At 45.0% G+C, this 21,469-nt stretch overlaps 2 protein-coding genes across 3 annotated transcripts; one reads left to right on the forward strand and one right to left on the reverse strand.

The window, feature by feature from the left end:
• Positions 1 to 8,138: 8,138 nt before the first annotated feature.
• Positions 8,139 to 13,624, forward strand: nocta (nocturnin a). The gene is made up of 3 exons (XM_079268284.1): positions 8,139 to 8,447; positions 11,458 to 11,736; positions 12,101 to 13,624. Exons 1-3 carry the CDS (start codon positions 8,237 to 8,239, stop codon positions 12,967 to 12,969), a joined length of 1,359 nt encoding a protein of 452 aa, XP_079124410.1. The 5' UTR covers positions 8,139 to 8,236; the 3' UTR covers positions 12,970 to 13,624.
• A 1,133-nt stretch (positions 13,625 to 14,757) lies between these two features.
• On the reverse strand, positions 14,758 to 21,415 carry LOC306777403 (ETS-related transcription factor Elf-2-like). Of its 2 annotated transcripts, none has more exons than XM_079268493.1 (9): positions 21,137 to 21,415; positions 20,391 to 20,474; positions 18,971 to 19,292; positions 18,532 to 18,639; positions 17,447 to 17,560; positions 17,177 to 17,260; positions 16,499 to 16,691; positions 16,124 to 16,378; positions 14,758 to 15,824 (listed from the first exon to the last, which is right to left on the reverse strand). In XM_079268493.1, exons 2-9 carry the CDS (start codon positions 20,463 to 20,465, stop codon positions 15,278 to 15,280), a joined length of 1,698 nt encoding a protein of 565 aa, XP_079124619.1. In that variant the 5' UTR covers positions 20,466 to 20,474; positions 21,137 to 21,415; the 3' UTR covers positions 14,758 to 15,277. The 2 variants fall into 2 exon arrangements, with proteins under 2 accessions (XP_079124619.1, XP_079124618.1); XM_079268492.1 differs by having other exon boundaries at positions 17,447 to 17,563.
• Between the last annotated feature and the right edge of the window lie 54 nt (positions 21,416 to 21,469).

Below are 21,469 nucleotides of genomic sequence, written 5' to 3' on the forward strand. Positions count from 1 at the left end.
CCTGCGTCCAACAACACTGTGTCGCGCGCATCGATGCTTTGTCCGAAGACATCCTCGCTACATTGGTCGGTCGCGTGAAGAAGAGTGAGTTTTACTCTCTGCAAGTAGACGAGCCTACAGATGTGGCCAATCTGGCCAATCGTCCGTTACCTTCGTAACGTTACGTCCGTTACCTTTTCGAAGGCACGGTGCAGGAAGAGTTTTTGTGTTTTTTATCTTGTAAACAAACGCCACGCGCGAGCAAACTGTTCTCTCATTCGTCCGATTTTTATGCGGCTCTGTTGCTTTTTTTTTTTTAAGGTGTGTGTGTGTGTGGGGGGGGGGGGGGGGTTGGGGGTGCGTGAACCCGGTCGGGATGTAGAAGGGGGTGCGTGGCCTAAAAAGTTTGGGAACCGCTGGTCTAGACCACTGAAACCTCATCAAAAAGTAGGCGGAGTTCATGTGACTTGGCTGTATTCAGTATTTAAGATGGTCAAATTTGAGCAGGAAGCACCACTTCCACAGCTTCCTGGGCACAACACAGATGATGCAAGGAGCGAACCATTTGGACTACGGGGGAACTCATGACTGCTCTCTGTAAGTCATTTATATTTCCTCAACTTGAGCATTGGCTTGTGTTTTTAATTCAGTAAGTGCTACTTGTTGAGGTGGTTGAACATGACAAATACTACAGACTACAACTGAAGAAAGATGTCAATGAAATCACATTCAGATAACCTCAAACTGAGACACTGATGATTCTTTCGTTCATAAGTGCTTCTCTTTGGGGTTGTCTTGGTTGTGTGTTCTTCAACAGACATATCAGGGGACAAATGCACAGACAGTAGATTTCCATCATTTTAAAATGACGAGCTAAATGCATAAATTAGGCACCAAAGCTACCCAAACACAAGCACTGACTTGACTTGTGAATGCAGTAAGTGCTTTTTGTTGGGGTAGTTTTGCTGACCTCTGAAATCCCGGCCTTCCTTTCAAAGAATTTATGAAGAAAGCCTTTCTAGATCGATTGTTATGAGTTAAAGAACATGATTTCTAAGTCTTCTTACAACCCTAACTTGAGCATTGACTGGTGAATTCAGTAAGTAATTTTTGTTGGGGTAGTTTTGCTGATCTCTACATCTTCAAGTGTGTAAGCTGTATCTTTGTATTGGTTCTCAGTACTCCTGAGTGACCTCCAATTTCAGGCCACCATGTGGCAAAGATTTGCACCAAGAAGACTCATTGCACTCGAATTGACCATTCATCAAATGCTAATGGTGGGCATACATTTAAGTTGATAGTTGTATCTTCATGGAGCCTTTGTGTTCTTACACATTCTAGACCACTGAAACCTCATCAAAAAGTAGGCTGAGTTCATGTGACTTGGCTGCATTCAGTATTTAAGATGGTCAAATTTGAGCAGGAAGCACCACTTCCACAGCTTCCTGGGCACAACACAGATGATGCAAGGAGCGAACGGCGGTTGAACATGACAAATACTACAGACTACAACTGAAGATAGATGCAATGAAATCACATTCAGATAACCTCAAACTGAGACACTGATGATTATTTCGTTGATAAGTGCTTCTCTTTGTAGTTGTCTTGGTTGTGTGTTCTTCAACAGACATATCAGGGGACATGACAAACACTACAGACTACAACTGAAGATAGATGTCAATGAAATCACATTCAGATAACCTCAAACTGAGACACTGATGATTATTTCGTTCATAAGTGCTTTTCTTTGGGGTTGTCTTGGTTGTGTGTTCTTCAACAGACATATCAGGGGACAAATGCACAGACAGTAGATTTCCATCATTTTAAAATGACAAGCTAAATGCATAAATTAGGCACCAAAGCTACCCAAACACAAGCACTGACTTGACTTGTTAATGCAGTAAGTGCTTTTTGTTGGGGTAGTTTTGCTGACCTCTGCAATCCCAGCCTTCCTTTCAAAGAATTTATGAAGAAAGCCCTTCTAGATCTATTGTTACGAGTTAAAGAACATGATTTCTAAGTCTTCCTACTACCCTAACTTGAGCATTGACTGTTGAATTCAGTAAGTGATTTTTGTTGGGGTAGTTTTGCTGATCTCTACATCTTCAAGTGTGTAAGCTGTATCTTTGTATTGGTTCTCAGTACTCCTGAGTGAGCTCCAACTTCAGGCCACCATGTGACAAAGATTTGCACCAAGAACACTCATTGCAATCGAATTGACCATTCATCAAATGCTAAGGGTGTGCATACATTTAAGTTGATAGTTGTATCTTCATGGAGCCTTTGTGTTCTTACATAGTCTAGACCAGGGATTCCCAAAGTGGGGTGCGCGCACCTCTGGGGGTGCGCGAGCTGCCTCTAGGGGGTGCGCGAGAGGAAAAGTGTAATGGCGGTCTGATGGTGTAATAATATTAAATATAAAAAAAAAATGTAATTTTAATTTTAAAAATGTCAGGTGGGACATCTGAAGCTATCAGTTGTAAAAGTGGAGAGGGACAGAGAGAGAGAGAGGAATCGGAGGCGAGGGGAACGGAGAGGTGCGTTGGGGAGAGACCGGGAGAAGAAATTGAGCCAGAGTCAGCGGAAGATGAGACGGAGGAGACCGAAAAGGAGGAAGGGATAGCACAGACAAATCGGGAGCACATCGGCCCATCGCGGAGTCAAGGTGAAAAAAGAGGAAACGAGAGTGAGCATCAGACTGGGAAAAAAAGAGGGAATATGATGAAAAGTATCTGTGTCTGGGCTTCACTTGGATTGGCAAAGCAGATTCCCCAAAGCCACAGTGCGTGGTGTGCAGCGAGGTTCTGGCTAACAGTCTGAAGCTCTTATTTACGTCGCCACCTGAACACCAAGCATGCCAGTGCAAGTCAAAAGCCCCTTACATTGTTTATATCGAAATTGGAGGAGTTACGAAACAGCCAAAAACAACTGCAGTCTCATTCATGTGTTGGTCTATAAATGACGCACTACGGGCTTCATATCTGGTTACAGAATAGCGAGAAAGGGGCTACCGCACACAATCGCCGAAGACGTGAGCTTGCCAGCTGCCAGAGAGATGGTGGAATGTATGATTGGGGGGAAAGAAGCAAAAAAGTTGGACATGATCCCGGTGTCCAACAACACTGTGTCGCGCCGCATCGATGGCATTGATGGCTACATTAGTCGGTCATTAATTGTAAATGAAATTTGATAATCTGCCTCTGAGCCTGTGCGTGTGTGCTCGCATCCGTATTGCTCTTTAAAAGTGACGCCTTGTGTCACTGAAAGTTATTGAAACTTTGTTGCAGTGTTTCAGGGCGTTTTCACACCTTCAGTTCGTTTGCTTTGTTGCAGTTGCTCCTTTGTTCGGTTTGTGTTCACACTGCAACATTTAACAGCGGACTAAATCTTGTAAACAAATGCCACGCGCGAGCAAACTGTTCTCTCATTGGTCCGATTCTTATGAGGCTATGAAGGCTTAAAAGGCTCTGTTGCTTCTTTTTTTTTTTTTTATTAAGGGGGGGGGGGGGCGCGAACCCGGTCGGGATGTAGAAGGGGGTGCGCGGCCTAAAAAGTTTGGGAACCGCTGGTCTAGACCACTGAAAACTCATCAAAAAGTAGGCGGAGTTCATGTGACTTGGCTGCATTCAGTATTTAAGATGGTCAAATTTGAGCAGGAAGCACCACTAGGTTTATTTTCCTTTTACATAAACAGTACAGTTGTATAGTTACACATGAATGAATGCCTGAGAGGTATGTATTTTCAAGTACATTGTTTGCATCTTGCAATAAATATTGATATGTTCTTGATCACTTTGTGTTGTGTCTATTTGCCTTTTCTGTTGAGAAGAACTGAGACTTTTGGAGGTTTTGAGGCACTGATGGCCGAACAATATCATTTATAAATGCTTTGTACGGCACAGATGATCGTCACATTAGATGAGGTCACACAAAATACTTTTCTAACAACTAGTAAATGCTTTCTAACTACCTGAATTCATCATGAATTGCTGTGTTAATAAATTATTATAGAATAGTGGTTGAAAAAATGTTCTGAGACTTGCGAGTCTTGGGATGCTGTTGGAACCAGGTATTGCCAGCCGTATAATGCCATCTGTAAATGCTTTGGAAGGCACAGTTAATCTTCACTTTAGATCAGGTCATACAAAATACTTAAGTAACGACCAGTAACTAAATTAATCATGAATTCCAGTATTAATACATGTTCATAAAACATCTATTAATCCCCTAACCAATAGTGCATATCTAAATCATGATATGTACATATTAGTGCTGGGCAACGATTCAAATATTTAATCGCGATTAATCGCATGGATTTTTTGCGATTAATAGCGATTAATCGCATTGTTATGGCAAAGTTCAATAATGAATTCAAAATAGTGTATTGCGCACTTTTATTTTAAAAGTACTGCTATATGAACAAAAGGGCAATAACATTTGGTTCACGAGATGCAGGTAGCATGTTTCATACTTAATGTGAATATAATTCATACTTTGTTGGCATCTTATTCTGAAAACCGGATGTTCGTCTGAAGAAACCGGATGTTGTCTCACGTTAATCTTTCCGCTAACTTTCAAAGTCCTTTGCTTGCTCCCGATCTGTGCCGTTTAAATGCGTTTACCGTGAATGTCAGCATATAGGTGCACTAACATGTAAGTGTCTGCTGAGTTGACCACGGAGATCTGAGTGTCTGCTGACTTTACGGCAGTGATGTCCAGTAGTCTCCAGGGAGAACAACAGCTGGTGCAGCTTCTCTCGTTATTTTTTTTCTCATCTCAAAAGGCTCAAGGACATACACAAACACGTTATGAATGAATGAATGAATGAATTTTATTTATATAGCGCTTTTCACAGACAGTACTATCACAAAGTGCTTAACAGAGCAGACATTTAAAAGCATAAAAAACACAATGTGACCCTAGGGTCAATAAATTATCTACACAGAGTGAATAAAAAATGTTAAAGAATAAAATAAAAATTAAATAAAAATGTAAAACATATTTTAAGAGCAGGTCTAGGACATGGGTTTACTTTTACACAAACGCCAGCCTAAAGAGGTGGGTTTTGAGCTGGCTTTTAAAAGTATCCACAGTATCTGCGATGCGCAGAGTTGCAGGCAGAGCATTCCAGAGCCTCGGGGCCACTGCCTCAAAGGCTCGGTCACCACGGGTCTTAAATCGTGTGCGTGGGACTGACAGAAGACCTAGAGCAGGGATTCCCAAAGTGGGGTGCGCGCACCCCTGGGGGTGCGCGAGCTGCCTCTAGGGGGTGCGCGAGAGGAAAAGTGTAATGGCGGTCTGATGGTGTAATAATATTAAATATAAAAAAAAATGTAATTTTAATTTAAAAACTGTCAGGTGGGACATCTGAAGCTATCAGTCGTAAAAGAGGAGAGGGACAGAGAGAGAGAGAGGAATCGGAGGCGAGGGGAACGGAGAGGTGCAGCACAGACACATCGGGAGCACATCGGCCCATCGCGGAGTCAAGGTGAAAAAGAGGAAACGAGAGTGAGCATCAGACTGGGAAAAAAAGAGGAAATATGATGAAAAGTATCTGTGTCTGGGCTTCACTTGGATTGGCAACGCAGATTGCCCAAAGCCACAGTGCGTGGTGTGCAGTGAGGTTCTGGCTAGCAGTCTGAAGCTCTTATTTACGTCGCCACCTGAACACCAAGCATGCCAGTGCAAGTCAAAAGCCCCTTACATTGTTTATATCGAAATTGGAAGGTGTTACAAAACAGCCAAAAACAACTGGAGTCTCATTCATGTGTTGGTCTATAAATGACGCACTACGGGCTTCATATCTGGTTACAGAATAGCGAGAAAGGGGCTACCGTACACAATCACTGAAGACGTGAGCTCGCCAGCTGCCAGAGAGATGGTGGAATGTATGATTGGGGAGAAAGAAGCAAAAAAGTTGTGCATGATCCCGGTGTCCAACAACACTGTGTCGCGCCGCATCGATGCTTCGTCCGAAGACATCCTGGCTTCATTAGTCGCTCATTAATTGTAAGTTAAATGTGATAATCTGCCTCTGAGCCTGTCACATCCGTATTGCTCTTTAAAAGTGACGCCTTGTGTCACTGAAAGTTATTGAAACTTTGTTGCAGTGTTTCAGGGCGTTTTCACACCTTCAGTTCGTTTGCTTTGTTCTGATTCAGGGATTAATATGATACAATGTTGCAGTTGCTCCTTTGTTCGGTTTGTGTTCACACTGCAACATTTAACAGCGGACTAAATCTTGTAAACAAATGCCACGCGCGAGCAAACTGTTGGTCCGATTCTTATGCGGCTATGAAGGCTTAAAAGGCTCTGTTGCTTCTTTTTTTTTTTTTTTATTAAGGGGGGGGGGGGGGGGTGCGCGAACCCGGTCGGGATGTAGAAGGGGGTGCGCGGCCTAAAAAGTTTGGGAACCGCTGACCTAGAGCATTTGACCTCACACACACACACACACGCACCACACACACACACACACACACACACACACACACACACACACACACACACACACACACACACACACACACACACACACTGACTCTAGGATGTTTGCTGGCTTTTATCCCACTGTTCTTGTCATCCTCTTGTTGTTATGTATATGTATTGTCTGTTGTCTCTCAAAAAAAAAATTATAATACATTTGAAAAATGCATTAACGCGCGATAAAATAATTGTTGGCGTTAATTAATGATGCGTTAACGCAAAATTAACGCGTTAACTTGCCCAGCACTAGTATAAATGCATGCATAAATGTACATTGAAATAATTCCTTAATTATTGACTTACACTTTATAAATTATCTTATGAAGCACTAGCAACTTGTAAATAATTGATTTATAATTGATACAAAACTTAATTTAGAAATGGGGAATACATCATTTATAAAGTATGAAAATAAAACAATTAATCACATTATAGATGAGCTTATTAATCAAGAATAAAACATTGATAGATGTGTTTAATAATTCCATACGAATGTTTATTAATGTAGGAACAATACTTTATTAATAATGTAATAAATGTTTAGGATAAAAGGTCTGTGCACAAAGTATAATTCATTTTCTGTTGTTCACGTTGTATGATGAACAATGCCAGTTAAGGGTTATTGCCGAATCTCATTGGTAGCTTCTCCATTGGTAACTACTCCAACAAAAAGCATGATCACTGTCAGTGTTTTACTATTATATATGGATGTTACAAATGTTTTTGGATCATTATTCCAGCTGCAGATGTTTAAGGTGGAGCTCATTTTAACTGCTTTGTACTCTGTTGTTCAGTTTGGGTAGTTCGGAAGGGTTTGAAAAATGATATTGTGCAAAGTAACTCTAACTAAAGCTGCCAGACAAATATAGTGGAGTAAAAAGTACAAAATTTCCCTCTGAGATGTAGTGGAGTGGAAGTACAATAAAATGGAAACACTCAAGTAAAGTAACTTTAATTTGTACATAATTACAGTGTTTAATAAAATATAATAAAATATACTTCCACCACTGATCATAATATTTACTAGCAGCTTATCAAAACCATACAATGTACTGTTTTTTTAAAGAGGTGGAATAATATAGAGCAGGATTGAGTTCAGTCTATTGGTCCGGCCCTCCACAACAGTCCTTGTTGTGGAATTTAACAGTCCTTGTTTCTCATGTGGCCCCTTGGGAAATATATTTGCCCAGCCCTGTTCTCGAGGCACTCTGCGTGCGTGCGGCTGACGTCAGAGCCGTCATTCCTATGTAACAAATGATCTGAACGCTGATTGGCTTGTTTATGGAAAGTCAACACCCTCTTCTGGCAGGTTCCCGCCTATAAGTTACTGCGGCACCAGCCACTGGTGGCAGGAGGGGGATCAGCTATGTTGCTTTTTAAAATTGTAGATTTAAAATGCCGATTGCGAAGGAAAAGTAACAGTCAGGTGGATGGACGCTATGGATGGACGCTATTTCACTCATTATACTATGGAGTGAACTCCAACGTATGTTTATGTCAATGGTAAAGCATAATGGACCAGTCCATCTTTGGCCCAACCCTCAATTGCCGGAGTTCCGTGACACACGAGAAAAATGATGTAACTTTTGCCGGTTCCGGGTTTCTGTTACCTTCAAAAGCACAGAGACAAAAAGGAAGGTACAGCAGTGAGCCGCGTGTAAGAAGGACATTCTCGGTTTAATAAATGGCTCGGTTTCTTTAGTAGAGGTGAAAAGACAGCAGCACTGTGCCGGAACTAACAGTTCTCTCTCCGTTACACTCAGTACAGTGAGGAATGAATCCAGCTCGTCACTGTTCGGCTTTTCTGAGCCAGCTGTGTGTGTCCTCGCGAGGGGGGCCGACCGCCAGGACACAGGCAGCGGTCTCAGCCTCGGCGGGAACACGGTACTGTCACTCCGGTGTCGGACGAGCAGGTGGAGAGGGAGTCAAAGGGACTTGTCCCCAACTGAAGCCGAACGAGACACCCCTCACTGGGGCAGCACCAGGTACTGCACTCATCAGTAGTAATAACGCCTACTCCTCTATCATTATAACTTTCGGACAAATAAGTGTGAAATATTGACACAAGCTGATTCATTTTTTTTAGCAACTATGCTCTTCTTCATTACCGTGCCCCATATTTATTATGGACCTTGTAGAAGTCCACTCATCTCATTGTCCACTCATCTTCCTCTGAGCGGACATCCTGCTCCGTCTCCTGACGGAAGTTGGAACAGATTGTGTCGATACCACTTTACGGCAAGCCGACCGGCTGCAACGACAACCTGATACACAAACTGGTTGAATCTTCATATAACCAGTCATTCACAGCCAGCTGCAGTGCTTGAGCTAAACAGGTCCCAGTTCAGCGGTCAGAGATGGCGAGCAGCCGTGCTGTTGCGTGCAGTGGTGTGGACACATGCAGCCACTTAAGTCTCCAAAGAACCAATCGGTGTAGCAGCGAGGTTATCGTCCTGTAACAGACGAGCCGCTCCTCTGAGTTTTGTAATAAGTCTTTTAACTGATCGCACGGTAAAACTGTTAATTATTAACATCCCTACTGCAAACAAAGTGTAATATTAAAATATCATCAACAACATTGTGTTGTATGTTTAATCTGTTACAGTCATAAATGGAGGCGCATCTGATGAATTTTCTGTTGATCGACTTACCAATGAGTTGATTAAATGTTTCAGTTCTCATTCCAACAGAAGAAAACATACATAAAACACCCATTTCTTCAGCCATGGTGCCTATACTTAGGCACTTCCATTTATCCTTCTCTGAAACGGAGATACAGGATGTTCTCCGTGTTCTTAAGCAGTTACCTCTGTCTGCTAATCTGTTCAAGCAGCCTGCAAAACTCTGACACTGCACTTCTCAACCAGCATGACTTAACGCACATCATTGACCTTGTTGCAGATCAGTGCAGCTCCGTGTGTACACCATCATCTTGCATTGCGAGGAGAGGTTTGACATAACGCGGCAGCAGCATGGTTTTGTTAAATATTATTTATAACTGCAATAGCAACATGTCGGGCCAGCTGTTTCAGTTGATAAGGCAAACTCAGCGATCCAGCTGCAACAGCGCAGCACTAGCATTGATTTGTTGTGTTTGTGTCCCTCTGAGTGTGTTTGGCCTCAGCTCCTCAGAGACATGTCTGTCCTTGAACAAAGGAGTTCTTAGTCTTCTGGCTCTTTCGTCCATTAATCGATTCCTTGATTTAATCGACGGATCTGTAAAACTGAGTTTTCTCCGCAAAGAATCACACAAAAGCATCTCTTTCACTCTTGTGTTTACCAGAGATATGCTCATCAGTTTCTTGGAAAGAAATGAAATGACTAAGAGGAGGCCTCCCTGTCTGTATGTGCAGAGTTTACACTACACGACCGATTCTCCATTTCCCCGACACAGACACCAGATCAGATGCCAATTGGTGCTCCATCCCTCCTCAATGCTTGCTCATGCATTTGAACTTAGCAGGGTTACCCAACCAGAAGACTGTCAGTGCTTGGCTTTTACATTCGACAGGCAGTATTTGCTGTAAAAAAATATGACTGTCTAAAGGAAGCCTGATTTTGGCCTTCAACTCGTGCAGGTGAAACGTGAGCCGCTCAGGACCCGTGGTTTGAGTCAAAGTCTTAAAGCAGGTCTAACCAGGTCAATGGGTTCTCTATTTGAGTTATTGTCACAAAGAAATGGGTCAAGTCGCTCCTTTCATAACTGTGCACATGCATGAACATCCTCGCATGGCCTGGGTCAGCAAAACAGGGCCTTGGGTTAGCCTTTGTAAAAGAGGCTAAAACTCTTAATCCAACATGCAGGTCTTTACCATTGGTAATGGGATTGGAGGTCAGGGTGAGTTACATGATCACCAAGACATGGATCAAGGGAGTGCATACTATGTGTACATCAACCCATCAGGCCCATTATCTTCCACTTGAGTTAGCTTGGCAGTGTCGACACAACAGCACTCAAACATCCAACTGATCTGATGGCTGAGGTTAGTGAGCCCCCAGGAAGAGAGCCAGGCTTTGATCCAGAGTGTACTTAGTGGCCAAACAGTGCAACTACAACGTGTTGCACTGTGGAAGATTCCCAGAAGATTTTAATTCTGAATTCTATTTGGAAGTAAAACGTTTAGTTTTATGCCCCACTGAGCAGTTTTATTAGGAATGACCCGGGACCGGCCTCCAACACTGGAACACTGGATCCAGTACCCTTCATACACGCATGGTGTAAAACTCTGTCTGAATATTGTCATATGTGTTTAACTCTCTGCAATGTGACTGATTATATTGTCACGGTGGAATTGATCAGCATCCAGATGTAGCTATGTATGAAGTCAAAGCATGAGGACGTTCTTGAGTTGGATGAGGTCATGGATTTCTGTCTGTCGGTTGGTAGGCTGAAGGACAATTTAACTGGAATATCTTCATTTAGAATGTAATGCCATGAAACCCCTCACGCTGTAAGTGATGAGTTCAATGTTCCAAGTATTTTAAAGTTGTTCCTCTGCTGCTTACATGAGACTTTCAGTTGTGACAAAATTGGCTAATGTTAGCATGCTAAACTAAGGTGGCAACAATGGTGAACATTACAGTCTGAAAGTAAGCATGTTAGCATTGTCATTGTGAACTAGCCTACTCAAAGCAAGTAGTCTCTTCAGCTTAGTTTAAATGATGTCATAACAACATGCCTATTCTTATTAAAAACCCACCTCCTTATTCAATGGAAACATCCTCATCCACGTCTTACACGCACTCGTACACACACTAGGCTGGTGGTAAATGGAGACAAAACAGGAAGAGTACATTTTAGACAAAATCATTTGAGCGAGTGGAGGTTGTAAAGGTTGCTCTCGCTCTCTCTCTCGGGTAGTGTGACACAATATGAAAATGGCACCGAGAAGAATCAAAGCAGGGTCTCCAGAAACTCTGGCACCTGTTGTTGCCACACCTACAGAAAGCCCATTTAATGACCACACATATGTGTCCCTTGTTTCCCTTCATCAGTTTGTCCAATGGGTGGCATCGGCAGCAGGTTGTTTAGTACGTTGGCCCAGTCGTTGAACAGCGCCCCCTTGGACCAGTCAGACCCGTACCCAGAGGAGAACCCAGACCAGGACGTGGTCGAGAGTGACCCGGAGCAGCTGCTCAGAGAGTGTGAAGAGGCCCTGCAGGGGCGTCCGGCCAGGCCGCATCGAGACCTGGTCCGTCCCAGCGGCATGGCGCCCTACCACCACAAGCTCAACCCCCCCATACGGATCATGCAGTGGAATATACTGGCACAAGGTAGACATCTGTGGATAAACTACAACTTTGTAATTTGTGAGGACTCCAGTGACATGTAGAGGTTATTTAGGTTACTATGCCAGCAGCTCTGCTGTCGCTCAGTCCAGACTGAAATTCATTCATGGTCCCCAGAGGGTAAATCCAGCTGACTGAGGTGATCCCTTTGAAGTGAAATATGTTGACGGCTATTTGATGTATTGCCATCAGCTTTGGTTCAGACATTGATGTTCCTCTCAGTCACTTGGTTATTATGCTAATTCTGCTGACACACTAAATGAAGATGTATTACCATTTAGCTGAAAGCACTGCTGTGCTTGACGATAATGAATGAATGAAGCATTAAAATGAATCTCTCTCTCTCCAGCTCTCGGTGAGGGGAAGGACGGGTTCACCCGCTGTCCACTGGACGCTCTCAACTGGCAGGAGAGGAAGTACCTGATCCTGGAGGAGATCCTCACCTACCGCCCAGACATCCTGTGCCTGCAGGAAGTAGACCACTACTACGACACGTTTCAGCCAATCATGGCCAGCCTTGGCTACCAAGGCAGCTTCTTGGCCAAGCCCTGGTCTCCCTGTCTGGATGTAGAGCAGAATAACGGCCCCGACGGCTGCGCTCTGTTTTACCGCCGCTCGCGCTTCTCCCTCCAGGCCACGGCTCACCTGCGGCTGTCGGCCATGATGCTGCCCACCAACCAGGTGGCCATCGTCCAGACACTGAAGTGCCGGGGAACTGGCCGGCGGCTGTGCGTTGCCGTCACCCATCTGAAAGCTCGTAGCGGCTGGGAGAGACTGCGGAGTGCTCAGGGTGCCGACTTGCTGCAGAGTTTGCGCAGCATAACGTCCCAATGTGGCGGCGGCAGCCAGAAGGAGGCGGAGTCAGGCGGCGTGCCTCTGGTAGTGTGCGGGGACTTTAACGCAGAGCCCTCGGAGGACGTGTACCGGCGGTTCAGCTCCTCAGCTCTCGGCCTGAACTCTGCGTACAAGCTGTTGAGCTCCGACGGACAGACGGAGCCGGCTTATACGACGTGGAAGATCCGCCCCTCCGGAGAGAGCTGCAGCACCCTGGACTACATCTGGTATACCCATGATGCTTTGAGTGTGCAGCGCCTGCTGGACATCCCCACAGAGGAGCAGATCGGCCCAGACCGCCTCCCCTCCTACCACTACCCCTCTGACCATCTATCCCTGCTCTGTGATGTCAGCTTCAGGGAGGAGCCCCATAGGTTGATGTAGGCTGCCAATCACAGCAGCCCTGGACCAAGAGATGCACTGAGAGAGGAGACCGCTGGGAACAATAGTCCACCTCCACTGCAGACCAGAGAGGGGAGAGTGAACGGGACGTCATCTACCGGATGGAGGGAAATCTGATTGGATTGTGAATAATTTGCCATCATGAGATACGAACCACTTTCTGTACTGTTGCTATTTAATGATATTCACAAGGTGGAATATTAGAAGATCATCACATATGATGGATGGAAAAACTACTTGTAGTTTTAGCAATAACTGAGATTCGATCCACTGACTTGTGTTGAGGAGGAGCAGCCTGTCGGTTCCTCTTTAACCCAGCTGCAGCTGAAACAGCAGCTATGTGCTTCATCTGTTGAACTTTGACCTCTGCAAACCAACTGTTATTACATTCATTTATTCTTTCTATCTTTTGGTTAAACAATCAATCCTAGTTTTTTTTTAAACGAATTATTTTGCATTAAAGTCATTGACGACGGTTCTGCAGTTGGACAATGTTGTTGCTGTGACTACAATGAGGAGAAATGTTAATATATATAAAGAGTTATTTTTATTCCTGCTGACATCCTAGTTGTAGAAGTCACTGTTGAAGAGTTCTGTTCATTTGTTTCAGCATGTTATCAACTCTCAAGACTGATCTTTAACTATGACAATAAACATAAAAGTAAAAATGTACAAAGTCTACTTAATTTAAATGTTGTGCTGGTTTTGGCGGCCCCTGTGGACAAAAGGAACGGGGGAGCAGCGAGAAGGAGCCGGGCCCCTGGCTGGAGGAGGGGCCCTGCAGCTGCCTCTGTGCTCGATGGGCTGGTTGCTGCTGAAGTGTAGTTTGTCATAGGATAGATGCCGAAAAGAGCCATAAAAACATGTCTAAAAAGGTGCAAGAGTCAAGTATTATAATGCACAGTAATGTGTCAAAAGTCATAGTATTTCATGAAAGGTCACATTATGGCATGTCAAAAAATAAAATCTAATTATTTATTCCAAAGTTATAAAAAGTGATAGTATAGCTGTTTAAAGTCATAACAAGTCACAGTATATGTGGGAACAGTGTGGTATGTTTAAAATACAAACGTTAAAAAAAGGTCAAATAAAGGGAGAGCATGCATTCTTTTTGAAGTTATTAAGTCAAAGCGTAGTATGTCAAAATGAGTCATTAAAGAAAATCTAAATATAGTATGTAAAAAGTATAGTAGGTCGGAAAAAGTCATTCAAACATTTTAGTATAGTAAGTTAAACAGTGTGGTCAAAGTCAGACTAAAGTATAAATTATAAAAAGTCAAAGTATACAAAAACATACATGGTACAGTATGTCAAAGTATTGTGTGTTGGATAAGTCATAGCATCTCGGCCCGCTCAGACATTTCCTCAGACCAGCAGCGAACCTCCTCACTCCCACAGCAGGGACAGAGTACTGAACCCGGGCTGAAGGGGCACGAGGAAGCTGCTCAGCATTGCTACACTTCCAAATTCGATTTGAGCGGCTAGCTGTAGAAATCCTTCTCGAAAACACAACACCAACCAACTCTGAGATGTGGTTTGGATCCAGTTTGCATAGATCGCATCTCATGTGTTTCTTTGCCGTCAGGAATTTCTGGAATCAATCTGGATACGTCCAAAGAATAGATTTGAGCTGTCTGAACCCTTTTTCTATTCAGCTTCTGCATTTCTCTGACAGCACTCTTTACTTTAAAAACTGCCACTAAAGAATCATCTAGCCGAGCAGCTCATTTTTTCAGATGGCTGAAAAAGACAAACTTCAGTCGGTCTCAATTCACATGTCATTTTTTTTTTATATAATACATATTTCAGTAAAATCTACGTCAATACAATGATAGTAAAATGAAAAAAATAGTATATCCTTCCGATGTGGAGCACATCATTTAGTTCTTTTATCTTTCACTCCCTTTTTATGAACTGTAAAAAACAGACAAACCATTAGAATGAAACAAAGACATGAAGGACCGGACTGATGCATACCCGCTGAGTATCAAAAAAAAGCTTTTTACATTTCTGTTTACAAGTCTCGTCATATTCCAAAAACGAGTTTTTTCCATTTACAATCTAAGGCTGCCCATGCGTCCTGAGCTCCGAAGGGTCTGTGTGTGCGTCCGTGTCCCTTTAATCCATTGTGGGGTTTCACCAGCTCCATAGTCTGAGCCAATCAGAGAGCAGCTCTGCTCTGTGACTAGGGTGGGTGGAGGGGGGAGGGGGGGGGGGGGGGGGATGTGTCCTGCACTTCCTCAGCAGTGTCAACAGTCACTTCCTGTACCCCACCAGGGCCCTGGGGCGCTCAGGAAGAAGTGCTTTCTGCTGATGCTGCTGGTGGAGCCTCGACTGCTGCTGCTTCAGGCTGACTGCTGGGGAGCTGGGTGGGGGTTTTGGGTGGGGCGGGGTGAGGCTGGGCGACTGATATGGAGAGCTGCGGCAGCGGCTGGGCCACCACCGCCGGCTTAGCCAGGATGAGGTGCGGCGTCTGCCGGCCTGCCACCAGCTGGATGGTGGCGACGGCGGCAGCAGCCTGTTTGGCGGCGCCGTGCGCCAACTGCGTCGCCACGGGCTTAGCCTGGAAGAGCTGCGCGATCTGGCCCGACGGGTTGGCCTGCATCAGCGTGGCGAGCTGGCTGGCTGGGATGGTGATGATGGTGATCTTCTCCCCCATTTTGGAGCCGTGGGGCAGCATGGTGGGCAGAGCCTGGATGACCAGTTTCGGGGGAGCGCCGGCGGAGGCGTTGGCCACCGTTACCGGGACCCCCGCGGCAGTGGTGAGGATGGAGGAGGAGTTAATCGTCATCTGACCCAGTGAGTTGGTCATGACGAGCGGCATGGCTCGGATGGACCTGCAGGGAGAAGCACAGGGAGGGTGAATGGTTACACCTCTGCTCAGCTGTAACACTTCACTACAGCTGTGACCGACACAACGCAGCCAGAGAAGCACAGGCATCATGAAAAGGAAAGGTGGCTGAGTTCCATTTAGCTGCTTCCCTTCCAGGGCCTCTGTACTGTTCTAACTGGGACACTAGACCAGATCAGAAGCATATTTTACATGAGATGGTTTCACAAAACACTGTGGTCCATAAACTACCATTCACAAGTTAACATGGTCCCTTTGATACGGGCAGAGACGGGGAGCAGAGACCTGGTGGTGGCGTTGCTGGGGATGACGGTGATGTAGGTATGCTGAGGCTGCGTGGCAGCGGGAGCATTGGTGCCCAGGCTGGCCGTGCCGTGCTGGTGATCAGGTAGCTGGCCAGACACCACGCCCTCGCTGTCCTCCACCTCATCTCCGTCCTCCTCGTCATCGATCACTCGGATGTTCTTGGGCATTTCTTTGAACTGGTAGGCCAGCCGCTGTCCCTCCACTTTGGCCAGGATGCCGCGCTGGTAGTAATACCTGCACACACACACACACACACACACAGGCAACATCAGAGCTATGCTGTCAGACAGCACCGAGACGGACTCTGCTCAGGACTACTAAAGGATCGGGTGTCTGCGGAGAGGACGGGCTGACCTCAGGGCTCTCCCCATGGTCTCGTAGTTCATGTCGGGCTTGTTCTTGTGTTTCCCCCATAGCTTGGACACGGCCTTGGAGTCGACCAGCTTGAAGATGCCCTTCTCCCGCTGCATCCACTTGATGTACCTGGGACAGGTGTTCTTATCCTGCAGCAGCTCCAGCAGGAACTCCCACAGATAGGTGGTGTTGCCTTGGGGGAAACGGAGAACACCAACATGAAATACAGAAGCTCACAAGTTGCTATGCAACATAGAAGACTTTTACATAGAGAGACTCTACCGAACACATTGAATATTAACGGACTTAAAGATGTCACACAGTTCTAGTTCAAGAGCTTCATTTAAAAGCTGTGGAAATACAATATCTTTGAGTCTCTCCTCACATCCAGTTGGGGACATCTTGGAGTAGGAAAAGTAGTCAAGATGTTGTCAGATATACTCCATAATACTCACACACTGGCTTTATACAAAACACAGGTCTTAACTTCCATGACAACCTGTATGTCAATAACACGATGTGCCAAGAAGCACAATGATGACCGAGCCTGTTTCACAACGAGTTCAAAGCTCCTCACAGTCACTTTAAGTGGGATTCAAAAATGTATCTGATAATATTAATACTCTCCACTCTAGCGAGCGGGGTGATCTGATAGAAGCATACTTGAGCATCACAAACCTTTGCCCTCCCTCGGCCTCTTCTTGATGCCCAGGTCAAAGGAGCCGTTGGAGGCGGGCTGGTTGGTCTTGGGCTTGCGTCCACCTGCACCCATCACACATACACGGGATCCTTTATGCACCATGTCATGATCTCATGTCCAAACATGTGTGGTACCTTATCTGTTGCACCTATCTAGTATGACTCATACAGTGTATGCGTGTGGCATGGAGAACCCGTGTGGCCTCCAGCACACATTAAGCCTCGGAGGTGTGTTGTAGTGACACTGACCTCCTCTCTTCCTCTTGACAGCGGGCTCACAGTCAGGAGGGATGGGGAAGGACTCCTCCTCTATGGGTCCGCACTCTGTAGACACCTCCACCACCGTCTCCATCATCACATCCTCTGCTGTCAGACAAAGCACACATTCACATATCAGCTGGAGCCTCACGGCTGCAAGCCGGTTCCTCACCGGACGAGACAAAGGGCCGGACAGACTCCATGACACACGCACCGTATACTCGATTCAATCCTGGACAGAATATAAGAGATTAACCATGTGGTCCCAATAATGATCAAAATATGATCAAAACATCTTAAAATTACATTTTCTGGGCGTCGGCCTTTGGTCAGTGGGCCAATAACAGCTCAGGTGCGGTCAAGCTGTTTGTTCACACTGCTGCCTGTAAAGAGCTGCAGCTCTGTGTGTCCAGCACTACCTCACTCAGAGCAGCTGGCAGTAACTTGTACTTTTCATATAACTTAGTTTTTTGTCCGGTGCTTTAAGAGCTTGTTTAAAGGCTAGAGCCTGGCCGAGTATCCTGCTAAATGAACTGCGTAGTATGTAGTAGGCAGTTTGGAATGCCTACTACATACACTACCGGTTGGCTGAATCTGAATTCTTGTCTTTATTTGTTCAACTTCAACTTCAAAACTTCTTGTTCAGCAGCTGTACCTGTACTAGTTCTGCTTGGTCAGAGATGAACTCCTCAGAGAAGAAGCATCACTCTGAATCGTTTTGATGAAGTGGGGTCTCGTTTTCTTTGCTGTTCAGTCTTTTTCGACGCTAACAATCGATTGATCTGTTCTGGTGTAATCAAACCCCGCTGGCACAGCCTACGCTTCTGTTTCAGTAATGATTGGTAGAAATGCAAAAGCACTTGTATTGACATTTTAGGAAAAACAAATATACTGTGATATAAACTGTTACCGACCTTGATTTAAAATGAAACCCTGAAATAAATCTGGGCCATACGCCCATTGTATATTTAAATAAAACGATACAATGTTTTCCAGTGTTAAAAAGCTGCTGACATAATTTATGAAACACAGCATTAACCTTAACCACAGAGGAGGAAGCGCTGAGGTGCGTTTACCTGTGTTGCGTTCATTGTGCAGTCCTCCAGGAGACTCCATGTGGAGAAGAGCTTCGGCTGCTTCGAAGGTTTTGTCAAAACACACCATGTTGTGACCGGACATCTCCACTGAGAAGAGGAGCAGAGAGAGGCTAGAAGACTGCTCAAACATCCCGTCCGTGGTCACATTCACAAAAGCACAGCGCTGCGGCCGCAACCACTTTCAAATGTCCACTCTGGGTTACGTCTGTTCTTCACGTTGCCAGCAATCTGGTGTAAATAGTAAGACGTTGATGCTGCCAGTAGAGGGCAGTCTGCTGCAGTCATACACAACAACAGGTACCGTCGATGTAGCTCAATGTGGACGACAGAGTGAATCTGCCCCTTCTCATTCACACAATAGGATTTCACATGGCAAACTTTGTCAGAAGTAAATATTAAAATCCAGAGAACTCCTTACCGGTCTCGGACACCTCTGTCACCACCTCCTGCTCCTCGGCCACATCCTGCATCAGGTACGTCTCGTCATCGTAGACCAGGACCTGTGCCGAGTAGCACTCCTCCACCTGGGCGCTCGGCACCTCCTCCACGATCACCGCCGGACAGCCCTCCTCCTGCAGCAACACGCCCTCCTCCTCCTCCTCCAGCACATCTTCCTCCACCTCCTCGCCGCCTCCCACGATCACAGCCACTATTTCCTGCTCAACCACCTCCTCTTCTTCTTCCTCCTCCTCCTCCTCCGCCTCCTCCTCCGCCTCCTCCTCAGTGTGCTGCTGCTCACACTGAACAGTTTGGAAAGATGTGAGAAAAGTGAGATTTTTTTTGTTTTTGTCGAGTTAGAGCTGTTTACATGCCGAATGAAAATTAATACTTCTGTTTACATGTAGCAATACATGTAGTAGTACAGCCTCCGTCTTTCATTATTTTTGCGATATGTTTTTCAAACCGTAGTTGGTTTGTGTTCAACGCACAGCGCTGGCCGTAAACAGACAGTGTGACGTCTTAACACGCCTCATTGATGCACACATTCTGAATGTGCTGGATACATGTCCAAAGAATGTCCATAGCAGCTGAATAATATCGCTTATCCCACACGTCTTAATCAGAAGATGCTCCGTTTGGAATAAAGCCTAATTCAGAATATCCAACATGATGTTTACAGGACACAGATCAACTTCAGAATATTGCCATATTGGGAATAAATGTGGAATATTAGTACACATGTAAACGTAGTCAGTGTTATATAATTCAGTATAAACATTTGTTTCACTAGCATGTACAAAAACAAAAGGTGTGAAATCTTTTGGACCACAGAATTTTGGGAAATGATAAATCATTTTAATCAGCAGCAGTACACTTGATGAATATTTCATCACACTCATACTGTCCTGATTTTATCATTACTGAATGAATGCTGCATATTTTCTGAAAACATATTTATGTTTTGTGCCTTTGGTATGACTATGTTTGTACTAATATCACAATAGGTACTTGCTCCACACCATTATTTAAGTGGGACCACCCCCATCCTATATGAAAAGCACCAAACTGTATTAATAGGCTAGTCCATTGACAATAACCGCCTATATATACACAACTCTTCTCTATTAATATACAATTGACACGTTAATAACATACTTGTCTTAACATACTCTTATTTGTCTGTTTATCATGTTTCATCATACATTTTCTATTTCACATTGTGTCTTATAATTATATTATATTATGTTGTGTTTATTGTTATGCAGCATTCCTTGTATGTGTAACGTACTTGGCAACAAAAGCATTTCTGATTATTTTTTACATAGCTTCCTTCATAACTCAGTCTTGTTCCAACATAGGGCTTTGTTGACAGCTGTTGTGGGGATGTAAGGGCTTACCTGCTGGGGCTCCTCCACCACCGTGACATACTCCACTATGTTCCCTCCACCATCTGACACCACCACAGAGGTCATCACTCATTCCTACCAAAACAAACAAGTACAAGGGTCAGGCTGGAGAAGATGGGTGTGAGTGTGTGTGTGATCATGTGAAAGCCCCACGGTTCCTCTCATGACTTAGTACGAAATGCATGAAATTCAGGATCCAGAAGAAAAACCGTACCGTTGGCAAAATGCCAGCACGACTAATTTTTACAACCGCGTCCATCCCCTCAGACGCCGCCGAGCCTCTTCACCACACGGGCTCATGTTTACTTCCTGCGCGGGTCCGTGGCTACAACTACTGTACAAACTCTGCGGCTAATGCGTCGGCTAACGACAACGCTCCTGTTACTTACTTAGCGAACAAAACTTAAATTAGCGAACGTTACTCCTACTCGCGTTGTGCACTTTTGTCGCGTAACGTCACACATTTCGTTCCATAAGAATACATAAACAGAGGATTGTCCTGTAAAATATGGTTTCGCCCAAAACCGAATAACATAGCCAGCTAGCATTAAGTTTAACGAACAAGCTCGAAACACTTGACGTTAGCATACGGCTAGCAAACATTGATACCGCACTTAACATTTAACTAGTACACTGTCACTGACTGACCAAGTGGCCCAATTAAGACGTCTGTATTGGGAGTTGTGCTCTATCCGAGCTCGCTAGTGTGTTATAGCAATGAGTTTCCTCCCCCTTACCTTGTTTTGCTTTTGCTTGTCAGAAGAAAAGCTCCGCGGCTATCGCTAGCTGGGCCTAACGTTAGCCGAGCTGTCAAGGCCAAAACGCTTACTTTGCTCGCATAAAACCAGTGTTTCCACGTCCTCCGTCCCTCAAAATCACTTTTGCAGACACTTATCGCCTTCCTGCGCCGGGATCTATAGAGTGGACGCGGACGCAAGCCTTGAAGTGGTGTTTTGATACCAGCTCGTTTCTTGCTATCCTGTAGCTTTCCGGCGCGTCGCCTCTTCGCTGCAGCGGATATCCAGGCGGATCAGAGCACGGCCCGCCGTGACGTCACCACGACAGAACCC

The sequence above is a fragment of the Melanostigma gelatinosum genome (assembly GCF_949748355.1).
Source record: "Melanostigma gelatinosum genome assembly, chromosome: 5".
In the NCBI taxonomy this organism is placed as follows: Eukaryota; Metazoa; Chordata; class Actinopteri; order Perciformes; family Zoarcidae; genus Melanostigma; species Melanostigma gelatinosum.